This window comes from Erithacus rubecula (genome assembly GCF_903797595.1).
Source record: "Erithacus rubecula genome assembly, chromosome: 3".
Classification (NCBI taxonomy): Eukaryota; Metazoa; Chordata; class Aves; order Passeriformes; family Muscicapidae; genus Erithacus; species Erithacus rubecula.
The window spans coordinates 93,591,137-93,611,705 of NC_136689.1; the positions used below are offsets into that span (position 1 = coordinate 93,591,137).

The 20,569-nt window shown below is 36.8% G+C and overlaps 1 protein-coding gene across 1 annotated transcript in view; it reads right to left on the reverse strand.

The window, feature by feature from the left end:
- Positions 1-20,569, reverse strand: part of DOK6 (docking protein 6) — a 241,340-nt gene that overhangs the window by 108,183 nt on the left and 112,588 nt on the right. The window contains exon 3 of the mRNA XM_079302963.1: positions 15,372-15,486. Within this exon, the coding sequence (XP_079159089.1) occupies positions 15,372-15,486 (115 nt within the window). The remainder of the gene's footprint in view (positions 1-15,371; positions 15,487-20,569) is intronic.

The window sequence follows — 20,569 nt, forward strand, 5'->3', positions numbered from 1 at the left end:
GAAGAAATCTCCTACATTTTCAAAGTGTACAGCTTTCCTGAAAGTAAATGGATCTAATGTTCTGTCCTTTAGAAGCAGACCTCCTAATTCCAGTTAATATGGAGATTTTGCTTCAAAGTAAGGTTTTAATCTTCATTAGATATCAGAAGACTGGTACATGTCCTATAAATTTTATTAAATATGAATCTTAAACCCATAAATATATGCCAGAATGCTTAATGAATGTGCTATTAATATACTTGGACATTTTTTGAAGTATTTGCTTTTGTGAACAGAATTGTTGATTCTGACTTCACTATGGCATGAAATGAGAAATAGGTTGATTTGAATTAAGAAAAAACTCCATCTAATAGGAAGCAACCCTAAACCTGCTTGATTTATAGCAGAAACTGCCACAATAGGTGGCCATCAAAACCCATTGAACAGCACTGCAAGTTTGATCTACCAAACACCTGAAAAATTCAAACCCAGTATGATATTTATTCTGCCTTCTGGAACAGTTAAAAATTGATAAAAACTGAATCTAAAGCAAAATGCTAAACAGTTGTCAAATCAGAACATAAATTTTCTCTATTTTTATATAAATTTTTTTGCACCAATTTTAGTTGGTTCAGTGGGAGGGGGAAATTAATATATTTGCCATCATTAACACCTTACTTGCCTTATTTTCCCATTAATACACTATTTTATAAGTTTGAAAACAAATTGAGAAACAGATCTAACTAAATGACTAAAAGCTAAAAGGCAACAGCAGCTTCTTTGTGGTTCTTTTCCATTGAATAATTTCAGCTTTAACCTCAGATTTTGCAAGGAAAACTTAAAAGCATTTTGAAGCAGTTGAAATTGTTTAAAACAAGACTTTCCAAGTAGACATGCTTTATGAAAGGTATTGGAAAAAACCACCTTTTTTAGAGCAAATGGGATAATTTATCTGTATGGATTATGAGAACATTGCATGAAGGTACTTGAACTGCAATTACAGAAAATACATTAATATTTTCCTCCTTTATTGCAATCTTCATATAAAGAAGATTGAATTGCACCAAATGCCATACTGATTTGAAAAAAACAACATATTTTGAGGCACTTTTCAAAACCACACTACTTTAAAACTACATTAAGCAATGATTATGACTGATAAATTGGGATTTTTTAAATTAAGCTTTTTTGGACATCTGAAGCACAATTTGCTTCTTGGCCTTAGATGAATTTCCTCATTTAAAATAATAATTCCAGGAATTTAAGGCTGAATGTCCCAAACTGACTCATGCAGTAAAATCAATTCAGGAAATAATTTTTATTTATTTACCAGGGAAAAGAACAACCCCTGACTGAGAAATTTATTGCTGTTTTTCTTGGAACTTACACCCAAGATCATAAATTACTGTAAACAGGAATTTCAGCTGTCTGGGAATACACTAGTTAGTAACTGGAATATCAGCAATTGGTGTACTAGTGGTAGGTATCTACCATTATCTGTGGCAGTCCTTTAAAATACACAGGAAAAGTGAACAACTATTATTGAAATTATTGAAATTCAGAGTTATTTCTACCTAAAATTTATTTACTTATGTTCTTAAAGGTAAGCCATAGTTTAATACGTTTTCCCCTGAAATATTGGCAGAGAGATTAAAAAACTGAATGGGCTGTGACAATGCATTAAGCAGCTTTGCTCTGCAGGTATAAAATCTGGGACAGCTCTAGAAAAATCTTACAAGAGTCACGTAAAACCTTATCTTTGCCTTTACATAGCTGCAGCAATCCAACACCTGGCTCAGTCTTAAAATTCTTTAGTTCTCAACATAGGCAGCAGTGAAATGCCAATGTGGCAGCTTTACTGATCACCCTGGCTGCAGTGGTGCATTCTGCAGCACTCCACTCTGCAATCCATTCTGATTGCTCAACAGCCCATGGGGCTGTGCTAATGCTGAAACCACGAGAGCTTGAGGCAACCTCTCAAAATGTTACAAAGATGGATGGACAGTGAGCACCAAATGCTTTAGTTGGTTTTGCTATGGTCTGGTTTGATTTTTTTGAATGTGCACAAATTTGCCCAAGGTTTTCATGCCTAGAGACTACATGAAGTAGAATATCCAATGCTGAATACACAAAGACTTCTGTGGTCTTTTACACACACTAGTCTTCTAAGGTTGCTTTTATTCAGTGACAAAAGTGCTTCAAAAGACCTGAAACAGTTAACCTGCCAACAGTCTCATATACCTTACCCACCATAAGTAGCCAAATGTAATGCAAGCTGAATAGTGATGGAGAATGAAAAATAGATTGTGTGTTTTAGGTTTGGAGCAGTAAATTATCATGTTCTTCACTGAACTCTCCCCAGGCTCAGCCAACCATACATCATTTGTCAATACTCCAAATTCAATCTATAAATTAATGTCATGATTTTTGTGCTGTCACTAAATGTATGCTATTCTCAGGAGAGGTCAGGAACTGCAGAAATCATCTAATTTTATGAGATGATACATATTCACAAATCCCAGGAGATCTGACCTATATTCCACGTAGATGATCAGAAGCTTTTTACCTCATCTGATACCTGGATTGCACTCCAGTTTTACCAAACTTGTGGATATCAGATGGGGTTTTACACTAATTCCAAAGGGAAAGAAAGTAGAAATATACCCAAACACAATAGTTATTAGTTAAGCAATCATATCTTCTATCATCTTTAGAGAAATTTTTCAAGTGGCAAAAAAAAATGGAAAAAGGAAACAGTCTAAAATTTCACTACCTATGTACATCTCCATTGGCATATTAGTGCCAAGCTAATAATGTCCCATACCAGTACTTTCTAGAAGACAAGACTGAAAGAATTAGAAGTTTGAGTGAGTGATAACCAAAGTGAACAGATATGCTAAAAACCTGAGAGCCTTAATACTGCTAGTCTCAATAATTAATAAACCCAAAAAAATAAGAAGGAATAATGGAAGGTAGGAAGAAGAAAGAAAGAGAGAGGGAAGGAAGGAAGGGAGGAAGGAAGGGAGGAAGGGAGGAAAGAAAGAAAAAGAAAGATGAAAGAAAGAAAGAAAGAAAGAAAGAAAGAAAGAAAGAAAGAAAGAAAGAAAGAAAGAAAGAAAGAAAGAAAGAAAGAAAGAAAGAAAGAAAGAAAGAAAGAAAGAAAGAAAGAAAGAAAGAAAGAAAGAAAGAAAGAAAGAAAGAAAGAAAGAAAGAAAGAAAGAAAGAAAGAAAGAAAGAAAGAAAGAAAGAAAGAAAGAAAGAAAGAAAGAGAAAGAAAGAAAGTAAAAGAAAAGAAAGAAGACAAAGTAACACACAATCACATAGGGTTATCTTAAACTTGCTAACAACTCCTTGATGCATTAATATTTTTAAATATTTGTATTGGGTTTACATACAAGGTTTTGGTAGTGAGGTGTGTTGGAGAAGTAGTGACTGTAAGGAAACAGAAGAAGCTGCCCTAATGTTGAACAGAGACAATTGCAGCCAGCTCCAAGGCAGGCTTACTTCCAGCCAAAGTTGACCCCATCAGAAATGTTGGTAGTGCCTCTGTGAAAAAATATTTAAGGTATGGTAATGTATGATAGGAATGAAAACATGAGAGAAACAGGCCTGCAGACAGCAGTGTGAAAGCAGGAGTGGGAGAATGGGCTCCAGGTGCCAGAGCAGACCCTTGTGAAGACCATGGTGATGCAGTTTGTGCCCCTGCAGCCCATGGATGACCCCATGCTAGAGCAGGGGCACATGCACCAAGGAAGCTGCAGCCTGTGCAGAACCTATGTAGAGCCTGTGCAGGAGCAGGGTCCTGGCAGCAGCTGCAGCCCAGGGAGAGGAACTCCTGCAGGAGCAGGCTTGTGAAGGACTGAATACAATGGGAAAGGTCCCGTCATGGAGCAGAGAATAAACATGGGGAAGGAGCAACAGAAACAAAATATTATGAATTGACTGCAACCTTCATTCCCCATTCCCTTGTGGTGCTCAGGGAAGAGCTGGGAGTGAAGTTGAGCCTGTGAAGGAAGAGGTGGGGAAAAGGTGTTTTCAGATATTTTCTTTTATTTTTGCTTCTCACTATCCTATTCTGATGCTAGTCAGCCCAAGTGTGTTTTGCCTGTTCTGGTACTTCACAAACAACGCCCTGTACTTACCTTGACTTATTAACTTTTTCTTGTGTTTTCTCCTCCTGTCCTGCTGAGTAGTGAAAGTGGAAGAGCAACTTAGTGGCACCTCTCAGCCAGCCGAGGTCAAATCACTACAACATAACCACATCCTATCTGTGTCCTAGATGTGGATATTGGAAACAGAGGTAATGCAGATTCCTTTTACCCAGCAATATAGCCTGGATATTGCCACTGAACGTGCCCTGCCTCCTTGCAGGTCTGTCATCATGCTTCCCTGTAAGAGCAGGTGATTATGTTTTTGTATTGACTCTACAGCAAACCAGATGAGAATCAAGGGGAATTTGCAAAGATGTGATGCTATCCTAACATAAAGCTGCACTATTAGCAGACTAGAGCTGGCTTGCAGCCAAGACTGGTTATCTCTAAGCATGAAGATATAACCAAAAAAATAATTATTTATTGTTTCTTCTCATCATCAGGCAATAAAGACTACAACCCCTTGTAGCTGACATACCTTAACAAGGTGCTAACATTTCTTCACAGATTTAAGGGATCAAGACAAGTGACCGTTTGCTGTAAAATGTGTTTTTCTTAGAACTGGTTGAGAGTTTTCTGAGTAAATCCAGATGCATCAAGACCTAAATGCAGTGTCAGGAAACTACCTATCTCACTGCCTGTCTGCATGGCAGGCTGCTGAAAAACCCTCAACTTCAGCATCAGGTACAGTTGTATCATGTTGGTGAGGGTCAGAAGCCTCAAGATGGGAAGAATAACTATCCTGATGATCAAGCTCTGCAGTCTAGTAGTCTTGAATTTTGAAGGCAAACATCTTGTTTGAATTTCCCTTCTACAAGAATATTTTTAAAATCCATTTTTAAATTTCAGTCTTTAGAACACAGGAAGTTATAGATTTGAAAGCATACAAATTACATTTGAAAGCATACACTATTACATTTGTAGTGCTGGGTGCTAGAAAGTATCAGTCTAGGAAAGAAATTAAACCCATTCCTCCTGGTTTTACAAAAGAACACTCCTTAAAATACTAAGTCTCATTCACTTTTTTTCCCTAAGTACATATCACAGCAGAGCCCTTATAACAAATTACTCAATTAAAGAACACCACATGCATAATGCATGAGATAGACAAACCAAGATGGAAAAGACAGGCTTTTGTTCTAGATTCAACTATGCCATTCTCTTTTCAACCTGATATAGAACTCCTGATATACTTTCGTTTCTTTTAATTATGTTAAAAAACCCTGAAGAGGCAAGATGCAATCCACCAGGAAATGGGCTCAAATTGCACCAGGGGAGGTTTAGATTAGATATTAGGAAAAATTTCTTCACTGAAATGGTGTTCAGGCAGTAGAATAGGTGGCCCAGGGAAATGGTGGAATCACCATCCCTGGAAATTCAAATGTGCTGTTTGATAAGAATTGACTTCTATAACCAGCCTAATAAAATCAGGGTAAGACACCTAAAAACCTGAACAGCATGTGGAAATAGCAACTTTAAGTACAATGATGATAGCAAAAAGCCTTTTAGAAAATCCCACAGCCTTTTATGTTGTGGAAAGCAAGTAAGAAATTACCTTGCTTAGTGTACAGAAACAAATACTGTGGTCTGTTCTACAAACATCAGAGTGTTTAGTAATCTGGATGTTTAAAACCTAATTTTAAAATGAAGACATAAAATTTGCATGTAAATTTCATCCTTTTCAAGCATGTGTTGTTTCATGGCATGACTGTATCACAACCCCATACATGGATATTTCAGTAAAATTAGATTCTATATTCACATATATATATAGAGTCAATGTTTAATATGGAGAAAAGTCCTCTGCCTGAGATTTTTTCTAGACTTTGACACATGCATTTGTCATCCAGTTAATGAAGTTATCCCAGTCCTTCATCTGCAAACTACCAATTACAACTAGAATATGAGGAAATTTTATGCACAGAACTCATCAAGATTCTCTGACTGTTTTCTGTAATCCCTTAATTATTGCATGTGAATGCCTTTTGGCAGTGTAGAGCAGGCCAATATTTTTAAAAACCAGATGTAGGTAGCATGAAGGAATGCTAAAATAGGTCGTGTCTTATTGCTTTACCTTATAATAAAATGTGTTTACAAGAGAAGAAGTACGTTTGGACTTTCACACTTACAATATGATTAAAAATTATTCTAACTTAATTTATGGCATGAATTATACATAAGGATCTCCATATCTTTGTTTCATAGGACTAGAAGCTATTTATGGCACAGTACTTTTATCAAAACCACTAAGAATATAAAATGAGACCAGAAAGAAATCCTGCTGTACAGAGATGTACAACACATTAGCAATTTCAGATTTCAGTTTAAGGTAAACAGCCAGAGGCTAAGGAAAAAACTCTTTTTCTTTTTTTTTTTTTTCTCTCCCGAATGTTAGATCATGTTAGTCCTGCATTTTTATGGACTTCTGTCATGTCACTAATACATCTTTTAAACAGCTTAAAACCCCCACCCCCTCCATAGTACCAAAATCCAAACCAACAAACAATTCTTCACATGCCTGACATCCTAGACCTCAGCCTCACTAACCCACCTCCACTGCATGCTTACTTGGACAGGCAACTGCACATTGAACTTCCAGGGCAGAGGCTTGGAGATTAATGCATTTCTTTTAGTGACTCTGAATTCACTATTCAAGGTGGTGCTGACCTTGCACCACCTACCAGATGAAGCTGAAATCTTCTTGCTCTCTTCTCTTTGTCTTCTGAACTTGCTCAGTTTCTTCAGGCAGGAAGATGTTACTTTACTCTCAAGAAGTTCTACATACACTCTAAAATAGATAACTCATCATTATCTTAGCTATCTTCTTTGGCTTCTGTTCCTATGGGAACATTTTATATTTCATATAAATTTCAATACCTTCAAGTAAAACTGTAATAAGGAAAGAACTGATAGTGTCTACGCTTCAATATATTTGTCCAGGACAAAAGAATAATACTTCTCTACTTAGGATCATAGAATAGCTTGGGTGGTCAATAGTTACCAGGATCCTCAGTTTTACCTTTTTGAAAGATCCATACTATGTTTCTTTTTTCCCCCAGTCTTCTCAAGTCTGGGACTTGACTCAACTGCCACGACTTTCTAAGTATCATGGAGAGCACTTACATAGACCCACTATGTTAGACATTATTAAAGAGTCTCCAGACAAGTTTACAATATGTGAACAGCAAGGGCAACTGAATCCTTATCACCTCCATAATCAAAATTTAGGGAATGAACCCAAAGTTTAAACTTTAGGGTTTCCCATATTGCAGTCTTAGGGAAAGTTTACTTTTCCCAATTCCTCTATTTAGAAATGTTACAGCTTTCCTACTTATTTTGTCACAGCACCTCTGCATGCTCCTGCTGGAAGTTAACATTATGTCTTTCCTGTCCCACATTTTCCCTATAAATTGAGAATGCAGCAGCATTCCTAGCTCAGGGACATGCCAGAAAGAAGGGCTGAAGAGATGGTGATCATTTTGTGTATCTACTGTTTTCAAATTTAGCAGTGTATTATTAGAAAAAAAAAAAAAAAAAGAGTTTGTCTTCCCACAATACTGTTTAAATGCTAAATAATTTTAGAACTAAGTCTACTTACTAACCTAGAAGTGACTGAAAAAGATGGAAAGCAACAGTGTAGAACCTGTTCCATCAACAGCTGTGTCCAGAAGATGGAGAATAGTTTTCTACATTCATTCCCTTTGCCAGGAATACATATTACCATTATGTGTCAGAAAATTGTAAAATGGTAGTTCAGACAGATAACCAAGAAAAATAAAGATCAACTGGCAACCAAGAGCAATGAGAGGAAGAATACAAATAATTTATATATATTAAAGTCAGAACAGAGATGCCTATTTATAGGCAAAATAAAAAAAAGAAAATAAAACTAAAAAAGAAACCAGAAGTCATTATTAATAAGTAAACTATTTGTCCAGACCAAAAGAATATGCATTTGAAGTAAATTTTAACATTACCATTACTCAGACTGAACTTTTCCCTGAAAGTGGATAGTGTTTCAAAAATTGTGATAAAAAAGGGAGAATGTAAGAAACCAGAACAACATATTTATCTTCATGTAATGCCTGTCTTTTCACTCTTTGTTAGATCTCAGGTGTTAGATATGGAAGTGAGAGCATGCATCTGATTTCCAATGAACCATTTGCTTTATGGAGAATGCAGGTTCCTTTCTCTCTGCATATAAACAAACAAAACCAGAAAATAGAAAAGCTGGAGACATAAATTTTCATATAAAATCCCTGACACCTTAACAGTGAAATATACCATGTTTCAGAATAGTTTCAACTACTTAGGTTTATTTTTCTGCATCCAAAATGTGAACTTTGTATTCCTCTTTCCAGTGCCCAAACAGTATTTAGGAAGCTGTTCTTCAGTTTCACCACCTCCATGATCCTGGAGCTTTAAAGCCACAAAAATAACAGAAAAAATGGGAACTTCAACCTGGTTATTTTAAAATATCAATATTAATAATTTTAAGCTTTATTTTTAAAGCTTATGTAGCCATTTGTATTGTTAGTCACAACAGCAAGGATGAGCACTGATGCTTCATCTTAAAGTCTCAAAGTTTCACAGTAATTTTAATGCAAAACCTCTAGGCTTCTCAACTGCCAAAGGATACAGTAATATGAATTACACCTACTACTCCACTGAGATCTGTCAAACTCTTTCTGAACATAGTAGTTTTGCTTGTGAAAATTATCAAGGAGAAAAAGCCCAAATCATTATCAGCAGTAATTTGCTATAGCCTAAAAACTTTTTCAGTACAAACATAAAATGAACTTGTGCCTTTTCAAATGATAACACCACTGTATTTTTTATAAAGACCAATAAATGGTGACAACAGGTTTAAAAATAAAAAAGTATGAATCTAGAAGATGCTCACATTGCCACTTGACATGAACAGACTCAATTTCAACAAAGAAATGCTTCTTTTTGGATAATTATGACAAAACTTGATTATCACAGTTTGACTGCACTCAAAAGAAGCTGAAACACAAGAATACAGAAGAAAAAGCTTGTTTATGCTACAGATGTATAAAAGAGTTTTATCAAGGTAACCATCACCAAAGCAAGACATTCAAGAAATTAAAATGCTGAATTGAGCCAAAACAACCACAAAAATTTATAAACCCCTAAACCAGAAGTTTCAAATAGAGTAACTGATAGGCACTTTGTAATAAACCAATTCTATTTTCCCCAGGACTTGAATAGAGAAAGTTTTAAGGGAAAGTCAAAGTACAACCACCTAAAATTAATGATGATGTTTCTGGGTTGTAATGACTCCAGAGCTGCAGTTCCTGCATGCCTGGAAAGAAATAAACCCCTTCAATTCCTCTACTTGTATGCAGAATGGGACATTGTACTGAAGAGAACACAGAAAAATGTCAGTATCCCATGGGTGTCAGCACTTGTTTAACAGTGGCAATTTCAAGATTTCTCTTAATTTTGCCCCTTCTGTTACAAATGTGGTTTTGCCCCTTATGTTACAACTCATTCTATTCTCAAATCACCAAAATCACCCCTCAGCTCTAATTTGTCTCTTTTTTCTCTGTCTCCATAATATTTTCAAATCCTCTAATTATATATACATTTTTTTTTCTTTTAGCACTAGGTTTAAAAGTTCATCAGTTTTCATCACATTCTGTCACTTAGAAACCAAAATAGATTTTACACAAACCTCTGCTGGAGGGGCCACTAAACATAAAGTGCCCAGAGATTGGTATCACTTAGTATTTTGCTGTCATCACTAAAAGAAAAATCAAGCCCCCATATGGTCTGTCCCTGACTAGTGCAAATCAGAAGCAGCATTCTTTGAAAGCTGGCTATTATTCAGGCACAATCCTCATCATGCTAGCAAATTCTAGAACAGCACCATAAAATTCTAGATTAAATCACTACTTATGCTCTCCAATCTCATTTTATTGCTGGTCCTGTACATTGCTCACTGCATCACATCTACAAGTTTTGTGAGAGTTTAAAGGGCATTTCAGAACACCTGTCTCAGTTCAGACACCTGTCTTACAGTCATATTACAGATATCAGGCTTGCAGAAAGAAAAGCATCTTAACAGATACACGCATCTAGGCATGGCTGTAACTACACAAAAAGTGACAGCACACCTACATCAAGAAAAATACCTCAACAACAGTAACAAAAATTCCCAACCCAACAAGTCCCACCCCAACAATTTTTTTAGCAAAGGTATCAGGGAAAATCAATATGTCAAACCCAGCAGCAGGAATCCAGAGCTAAAAGACTACTTGCCTGATTATAAACTCCAGAATGAATTAAAAAAAAAAAAATAAACAACAGAATTTCATAATTCTTAATTTAAAAAAAATCACAAAAATTCCCTTAATGGCAATAACTTTCACACAATTTTCAGGAAGGCTCAAATTGAGATCATAGCATGTGCCTTGTTAGGGCAGCAGCAATTTCCCACGGTTTGAAGAAGAATTCCCATGCTCAAAAATCTCTTGTAGGCCCACTTAGTTATAGACTACTTTTCATGTTAGTTAATCAGCCCTGACTTCTCATTAGTTTATTTCCACTGAAACTATTCTTATGGTAACAGAGAAATTTAAAATGTTGCTTGCTAATCACTGAAGTCCACTAGAGATGTCAGAAATGGATATAGTGGCAGCAAGAAGTTTCCCTTTCTTCCTAAAGAGAGATAATTCTTCTTTAAAGACTTGTTATCCCATGCTTTTATTCAGGGAACTGTTACATGTAAGATTGATTTACTCTTCAAAATATTTCAATAGGGCTTCAGAATGGAACACATTTCTTCAGCTGTTGCAGATGTTGGGAGCACTGGTGGTAGTGATGGGTAGGTGATAACAAAAGCATATGGAGGACTCTGATTTTTTGACTCTTTTCTATAGAATGTTTTCATTAGCAAATGAAGATTACCAACAATTAGATGCATGTCAGATTACTAATTTGCTGAAATTCTAATGGAAATATAGGGATTACAGCCCACCCAGAGCTCAGACTTGCCAGCAGCTGCCTTGAAGACAATAAGAAAGATGAGGCACTAGAAGCTGCAGGAGCTTAGGAAAAAACCACAGGCTCTGAGCCAGCACACCCAGTGGGCTGGTATCACAGCTCTCTGGCTTTCTGGGGAGAACCAAAGTGTTCTGCATCTTTAGAGACCTATTTTAAAACAGAATAGTATTTTATTGTGCTTAATTCCACAATTAAGAAAGCTGTGTGCCAGAAAAATGTGCTGCTTTTTGGCACTTTAAGACGGCACAGAAGAGCAGACATCAGCTCATAATATCAAAACCAAAATGATACCATTAAGTAAAATCATTTTTTGATACAACACTGACAAAATCCCTACTGTTCAGTCCCTAAAATCAACTCAGCTTTAAGTATCCTTTTCTTCTTGTCTCCAAAAAATTGTTGACTCTATGCTCAGCAGACCTTTTGCAATGGGTTTAATGTTGTCATCCTCTGGAAGTCAAGATGATAAGAAACAAGGTATCTGCTTCTGTATATTCAGAGGCTTCACGGTAGAAAAGTGTCCACATTATTTTGGACATATTTGAAACTCTGTGGTCATAAAATATTCAAAAATCAGTTATGATTATAGAAAATTTTGCCTTGAGTCAAATCCACTTGAGTGTTTTTTTGACACTGAAGCCATCGGGAAAAAAGAGGGATTAGTGAAGTTATTGTTAACCAAAGAAGTGGCAAGAAGATTTGCCAAAATAAACACCACTGTGTGTACATCACTATACACTGTGAGGCTGTTAAAAGTCTCTGTATCTTCCCATATAGACCAGTGCCACTAAACAAGAGAAGAAAAAGAATCCATCTTAAATAAGAAGCAAGCTCTCTGAATATTCCTTAAATTTTGTTGATTCATACAGGAAAGCCAGGCACATTTCAACAGCAGTAAAAATGATAGCAGTTCCTTGTGAGAAGACAGAATTCACTGTGGAAATGACTTGGGAAATAATTTTTTTTTTTTTTTTGGTCCACATCTTTCTAGTTCAGAAAACACAAAAGATTTGGCGTTAAAGAGATTTTAGTGAAACAAAAAAGTGTATCTTTCTCATCTGATAGATGTGACGCAGTCTATACTGCTTAGACTGAAAGCATGGAGAAAGGCAAACTGATTGAAACTCTACCACACTCACAGCTAAGATTTGCAGTGTTTCAGAAACAGTAATGTGCCTGAAACTTTTTAGCTCCATCTTCTGTGTATTTTCAGATCACCTAAGCAATAAGATCCCCTGCACTATTTTTTCTCCAGGCTGAACAAGCCCACAGCCTCTCTTCACATGTCATGTGCTCCTGACTCTTGGTGCCTCCCCTGGATTCACTCCTGTATGTCAATACTGTGCTGAGTCATAAGGTTTATGTAAGCACATTTCTCCAGCCTGTCCAGGTCCCTTTGACAGCAGCCCTGCCTTCCCAAATTGGGTCACCCCCACCTGGTGCCACTTGCAAACCGGCTGAGAGTACCCTCCACCTCATCATGTCGATTGTCAATGAAGGCATTGAATAGTATTGGTCCCAGCACTGATTCCTGAGGGATCCACTACCCCCTGGATGCAAGTTTGCCTTCACAACCTTGTTTCTTTAGGTCCAGCTTATTTTCTGTCCACTTTATAGTGTCTTTATCCATCCCATGCCCCACTAATTTTGGGGGCTATGGAGGAAGCTACGGAGGATGCCCAAGACCATTAAAATCAAGGTGTATAAGTAACAGTGTCTTTCTTTTGCCAGACACCTCATCATGGCAAACATGACTTGCATATGGGAAATGGTTTTTCTACTCCCATTCACCTTGCTGTCCTTCCTGTGTTTACACGATTTGCTCCAACAGTGTTCTCAGGGACTGAGGTGAGGCTGACTGGAGTACAGTTATCTGGATCCTCCTTCTCGTCACTCTTGACAATCAAGTTCCATTAACTTTTCTAAGAAATCCAAGTGACTTAGGTGATGCCTGACTATGCCTTCCCCTGAACCATGTTCAGGGGCTCAAGGTCAAACCTTGCAAGTGAAAACCACAATATAAAAGGTACCTTAGCCTGTCTCATGACCCTTGTCTCTACACTGACCATTGCAGCAAGCAATAGGGTGTTATGGGCTGATGTTTGGACTGGCTCCTCTCCTTGCTTCCCCCGACATGCTCACTTAGCCTTTATTTCACTCCTGATGTACTTTAAGAAACCCTTTTTATCTTGCACTTCCCTGAGCTGGAGCTTGCCCAACTCCATTCCTATGTAAACAGACAATGCCTAAGTATCCCTCTGAAGCAGTCTGCCTCTGCTTCACTGTACGGTTTTTTTGTGTTTGAGCTGAGTCAGGAGCTCCATGCCCATTCATACTTGTCTTCTGTAAAGCCTGTCTTCTGAGAATGGGGAGAACAGTTCCTGTGCTTAGAGGATGCTGTCTTTGCAGACTGGATAGTTCTCCTGGGCTCCTTTGCCCTTCAAGGATCTACAGGATCCTGCTGAGCATGTCCCTGAAAAAACATTGCCCCTCATCACGCTATTGATCATCTGTAGCAAGAAACTATGTTCAATCTGTTTTAGATTGTGTTCAGCCTTACTGGCCTTCCAGTAGTTGCTCCTAAAGTTAAAATCACCCAAGAATTCTAATGTCTGGGAATATGAGGCTTTTTCTACCTGCCCTAAGATTGCTTCATCTCCCTTCTCTTGTTGATGAGGAGGTCTAGAGCAGGCACCAACTACATCACCTGTCTTGGTCTGAACTTTGATCTCTGTCCACTTGTTTGCCACTTTACCCAGGGTTCAGTCCACTCAAAACACACCTTTGTATAGGTCCTACAGGGAGAGAATCTCATACTGACATCCTGTTAGTACCTTAAGGTACCTGTGCCTTTAGTTACAACTGTTTGCAATATTTGATCTAAAACTTACATAATTCATGATGTTGCACACTTTTAACTTCCTCCGCAATTCTCAGATTTTGTTTCACTGTTTTAAATTTATTATTTAGACTGTACATGATGCAATATTTATGTGATAATATTGATATGGAATAATAGAATATCCAGAGTTGGAAGGGATCTACAAGGATCATTGGGTCCAACTCCTCGTCCTGTGCAGGACAGTGCCAAGAGTTACACCATGTGCCCAGAAGTATTTTTCAAATGCTTCCTGAACTCTGTCAGGCTGGTGCTGTCATCACTTCCCTGCAGAGCCTTTTTCAGAGCTCAAACACCCTCAGGATGAAGAACCTTTTCCTAGTTCCATCTAAACCTCCCCTGACCCAACATTCCCTTGGGTCCTGTCCCTGGTCACCACAGAAAAGAGATCAGTGCCTGCCCCTCCTCCTCCTCTCTAAAGGAAGTCGTAGACTCTGATGAGGTCCTGCCTCAGTTTCCTCTTCTCCAGACCAAGTAATTTCAGTCACTCCTCATATGGATTTTCCTCTAGCCCTTCACCATAGATTCATAATGTTATATACATATTTAAAAAAACCTAAAACAACATATATATAGTATTATCTATAAAAATTTTTAAAATGCACTGTTTCAAATATGTCACTAAAAAAGCACAAACTTTATCATTAAAGACTTTCATACTATTTAATTTTTTTTTTTTCTGTTAAAACATACCCTAGAACACAGATGTGTACAACTGTACTTTCAAACAAGAAAATTCTGCAGTCTAATTGTGCAGTGTTCAGTGTCTTACAAGTAAGTACCTGCTATTATGTACCATAATGCCCAAATCTTGTTCTATACTAGTCTACTCATTATATTATGGAGTCAGTCAAACCACAGACTGCTTGACACCCTGCTTTAAAATATCCTGAGGTTTTAGCTGGTATTTGCCACTTATTTGCAATGGCATGATAATTATTACTTTAGTAAGTGCCTATAGCAAAGCTTGTTAAAAAAAGAATGTTTCACATCTTGACTTAATAACATCTTACAGGTTATTTTTTACTAGGATTTACAAGTTTAGCTGGAAACCTCCAGATCTTTAGACCATCTGCATGCAAAGAAAAATAATGAAAAAAGAGCTCTGCAACACCCCTAACACCTCTCATCACATCAAAAACTTCCCTACCAAACCCCAAAAGGCATGAACCCCAAACTCCAAGGTTTTCTGTTTGCCACAAATTTTCTTTAGCTAAGAATTTCTATCTGTCATTGTGAGTTAATTCATCTGAGCCAGACTTTGATGTGTAACTTGATTTCTTCAAGCTAGAGATGAAGCACCCATTGCTTACCTGACTCACACGCAAATGTCTTTGATGTCTCATCATGAAAGATAATTGCCACTGCATGCTTCTTTGTCTCTCGAGGCAATCTGGTTATGTTTTTGATATTGTGCAGCTCAGTTACCTTAAAATGAAGAAAAGTATTTTAGACCAGTGTATAAATAGTACAAATAAAAATATTAACCTTAACTGCTGAATTTTTACTATGAACTGTTTTCCCCCTGTCCTAATTTCAGCCAGGACAGGGTTAATTTTTTACAGTAAGCAGGACAGGTGTGTGGCAAGTCCCAGATCTTATTCCCATCCACCTCACTCATTGCCAGGGGCAGGAGTAAGGAACTCTCTCTTCTTCCAGTGGGGAGAAAGCTTGGTGGGGAAGAGCCAGATACTGTTGCAGGCTTTTCCACGTAAATTGTTTCTTTGTCTTATACCTTATGCCGTTTACATTGCTGCTGTTACTGTTCATTTTCTTGTCTTATTGCTGGTTCTAGTAAATCATTCTTATCTCAATCCATGATTTTCAGCTTTTGTGCCTCCAACTCTCAACTCCATCCCAATGGAGTGTGGAGGGGAGGGGAATGGGGGAGAGTGAGCAGCAGTGTGGTTTTGAGTCCTTGTGGGAGAAATAAACTGGGGAGTACCATCCCTAAACCCCTACGGTTATTTATAATTATAAGCTTTGTAATTGATTAAAAAAAACATAAATAGGTAGAGTCTTAAGTTGCAAAACTTAACTCTATTTCTCTAATAAATTTCTACAAAACTCTGTTTCTTTAATAAAGTCCTATGTGAAAACAGTTTAAAATGACATCAACCCAGCCTTGGAATTTTGTATAATCTACTTTTCAGTTTCTATACTCATACAACTTGGATCAGTTTCAGAGTCTGCATCAAATACAAAACCTAATGTTGGAAGAACAGTGTTTCATTAGTTAAGAGAGGTAACTCAATATGTCAAATAGTATCAATACACTTGTAAGGATACATCCTCATATGTCTTTGAAATGTATCTGTCATCTCAAAGGAACTCAAACTTTTATTTTCTAAATATTTGAAAATCTTACCAACAATACAATACTCTTGCAACAAATTTACAACATAAAAAATCCAATATATTTCCATTTTCGTTTGATGCAGGTATATAACTATAATTAACAAAAATGGAAGAAAAATATGTTATTCCAACTAGATCTGGTGGCCCAGTCTATATTAAACTAACACTTCATATTATAAAACCTTTTACTCAGTTTCTTGGAACTCCGGGCAAACTTTATTTGTTTAGAGTTAGTTTTTTTCAGGCAGGACATTTGCCTCAGGCAGAATTAATTTCTAGAAAAATGTCATCCATGAGTTTGGGCATTTATGACTACAGAAAAAGATGGACTGAATGCAGGAGGGTTTTGTCTTTTTTTTTTTTTTAATGTTTTGCTTTGTAATTGTCATGTTCCTAGTGCACAGTTCCAGCATTTTTTTTCACATGCTGAAAATAATGCTTTTAAAGCAGAAGAGATTTTATATGGTGCAGTAAAAAAATGGAACATGCTGGGGCAAAGACACTTCAATAAAATATTGATAGCACATAAGCAATGAGAGGCATCAAGGCAACAAAAGAAACTGAGACAAAGCATGAAGTGGAATGTGTTATGTGGTGATGAACTTGAGACCAGAACTGAAGACTGCTTTATAGTCTGTCTTGAGCAAAACTCACTCCAGTTTGTCAATATTGTTCTTGTAACACATGGGCCAAAAACTATAAAAACAGTCTAATGTGTGTGAAATTATAACTCTCTGTGCTGACTGGCCATGGCTCTGTCCATACAGCCCATGGAGCTTTGCTAAGGCACCAAGATCCAGGGCCCTGCCTGCAGTCCTGCTCCCAGCTTGCTGATGCCAAACCTGTGCCATAGCAGGGGCCCTTTCATCCCCAGGCTGGCACCTGGGTTTTGTCCTTATTCAGTTTAACAAAGCCCATGCCAGCCCATTTGTCCAGCCTGTTTAGGCTGCTGACTAACAAAAGCATATTGATTGATCCTTCCCAATTTGCAGCTCCCTTGTTTCCTCCAGGTCCATGATAACAATATCAAGAGAGGTCCCAGTACACACCACAGCAGTTCCACACCTCCAATAGGTTACAAACCACTAACCATGACTTCTTGGGTCCAACCAGCTGACCAGCTTTACATCATCTATGCATCCACCTGCATAAATAATAATGTCCTGACTTCAGTTTGAGAATATCATGGGAGGAAATGTGAAAAGCCTTGCTAAAGCCCTTGTCATCACATATCATAGATGGAGATCATACTGGTCAGGCATGATTTACCCTCGGTAAATCCATGATGCCTTTCCCAAATACTACCTTTTCCATCACGTCTGGAAATATATTTTGGGAACTTCTGAAACACAGAAATATATTTTGATATTTTTCACTCCACAGTTCTTCTCATAGGCTGAAGATTGCCAGAAATTCTCCTGGTTGACCTCTGGTTGACTGCCAGAATTCTCTGTATTCTCCAGGTTGACCTTTTGGCCTTTTTATGGACACAGGAGCAACATTTGCCTAACCATTTGGTTCCTAATCCCTTATAACTGTAACTTTTGTCATACATGTTCAGGGCTTTGTAAAAATCCACATATTTCACTACTTTTTGGCTTGGGGAAAAGAGAAGAGCTGAATACCACAAATAACCATGTCCCATTAAAGAAGTTACTGAAATATGTGTTGGATTTCCTTATCTATGCATGGTAAATGAACTAATGTGTGAGAGGGCTCTTATGACTCACCCAAAGCACTAATCTCAAGGAAATCCCCCAAAAGAGGAAAGAAAATATTAGTAGGCAGAGGAGAGAGCAGACTCTAGAATTCAAAACCCGAGGGAACAATACCAAATCCATAAGTCATTACTGAATTTTGAAGACACAGAAGGCCCCAAAGTCATAGACAGAGTACAGATCTATCAGTCTTGCTAAATAAGAACATACAAGAGCAAAACATTTAAGAGGAATTGGGAGACAAAGCTGTTCAGGTTATTATTAAAGAGAATTAAAAATATAGCTGGCAGTGCAACAGGAAAGGGAAAAAAACTAATAGAAGGAAAAAGCTTCAGTGATTCTTACACATGCAATTGGCACAGAAAGTGATATTTTCACATGTGTGTGCATGTGTGACAGTGCACCCCATGCAGAAAAAGGTGCCTCAAATCTTGTCGTACTTAAAAGGGAAAATTTCTCTTTCTGGAATAGCAGAAAAGGAAATAGAATTGCTTTTAGTAATGGCAACAAAGCATATTAAGCCTTCTGCTAGTCTCTCATATAATAGAGATCTATTCTTTTTTCTTAAGACTTGAGTGTTAGAGATTACTGAAAGATCCTGCCATGCTTATAAGATAATAATAATAATAGAGCAAAAAATCTTACATTCCTGGCACTACAAAATTTTGATGGCAATTTTTATTTGAAACATAAATACAGACATACCTGAGTACACACACATGGCCATCTGTAAAAATGGTTTTTTGAGTCATCTTACTGATCAGTAAATTAATCCTGCCTTGCTTAATATAGTTACATATGCAACATCCAACACACACAAATATGGTCAGCACAAAATATACACACAACAGAATTCTTTTTATTTGCTGGTGGGAATTTAATGTCTGAAAGACAATGAAAACGCCTCCAATTCTTATGTGCTGCTTTTTGGTACCCATATGAGAGATTAAGTTGATCAACATGCAAGGCAGGTGAAGAAAAATAGTCTCCATGCATGAAAAAAGGGTATTTAATTTAAACATATTTCGATTTTCCTATGTGTCTGGAATCATAGGACCTCCCTAGACAGCACAAAAATTCTCATAACTCCAATGTGACAAATTAACATGAATTGCCTCTTCCAAATTCCCTGACTTTTACCTTCTTTCTCTAAGACAAAGTTTTTTTGAGCCATTTTTTGTAGTCTCACACAGGAATCATATCCCTCTTGTGTAGATCTTTGGATTAAAAATTGACCTATTTGAAACTACTATGAGATATTGTGAGACACTTATTTCCTTAGTCAAACACTATAGTGGTTTAACATGGGTGGCCAAAGTATTTCTGCCAGTAAAGCGTTTTTTTCAAAAATCATATTTGTCTCCTTGGAATGCTTTTCTTTACAAGAACTGAAGGAAATAATTTTACCCATAACATTTTGAGGACATAGGAAATTTATAAAGATTTTAGGAAGTATAATTTTACTGGCAAGCTAACAGAAAAAGAAGTGAGAACACTTTGGGAACACAAATTGACACTCACAACTAGAAAGGCCATATTGTCAAATAAGCCCCTCGGTATTCCTATTGTTTATGTAATTCTCAATATCAAATAGAGATGAATATTTGCTTCAATGTTCATCTTTTCAAATTGTACTGTATGCTTCCCTTCATGGTCAGAGTAGAAAGATAAAGGCAAAACTGTGGAAGTCTATCCTCCCATTGATAGAGAATTAAGTTAATGAAATTCTGAATTCTGGATTTAATGCCAATTAAGCGTGAGTCATTTCTCTACTTGCTGAACATGTGCAATTAAAAAATAAACACTAGAGAGTATATTATCTTGTATGAAGGAAAAATGAACTTTGCCTTGGCAACCATTGCTTTATCTCTGGGATTTTTGAAACTGTGACTTAAATTTTATTAATTATTTTAAAAAACTCCACAAAAATGAGAAAGCATTTTTAAGAGGGGAAAAGTATCAATGCAATGAAAAGGCAAAAAGAAAACTTACAAAATCATAATACTTTGAAATAATTTAAAACATCATTTTGCAGATTTAAAAAAGGTTTAAAAGACTAATAGAATTGAAAAAAATATTTCAAAGTCCCTGGTTTTTATGTATAGTACATTAGGTAAATCTTTTTAAAGCAAGGAACATTATACCAAAATTTGCTCCCTGTGGTATTATAATAGACTTGTTGACAAAATTCAGTCTAATACATTAAAAATATTCTTTTTCTCCACAACAACAAAATATTATTCTGAAATTACCTAGACCATTGATGGCTTTGTATCAGTAACGAAAACATAAAAAAGGGAAAATTTTATGTGCCATTACAGATGTAAGAGTGTTACCTAAACTTTCTACCAAAAAAAAAAAAAAAAAAAAAAAAAAAGAGAGAGAGCATTTTCGCATTGTGGGATTATACTTCGCCTAAAACTTTGTTCACGTTG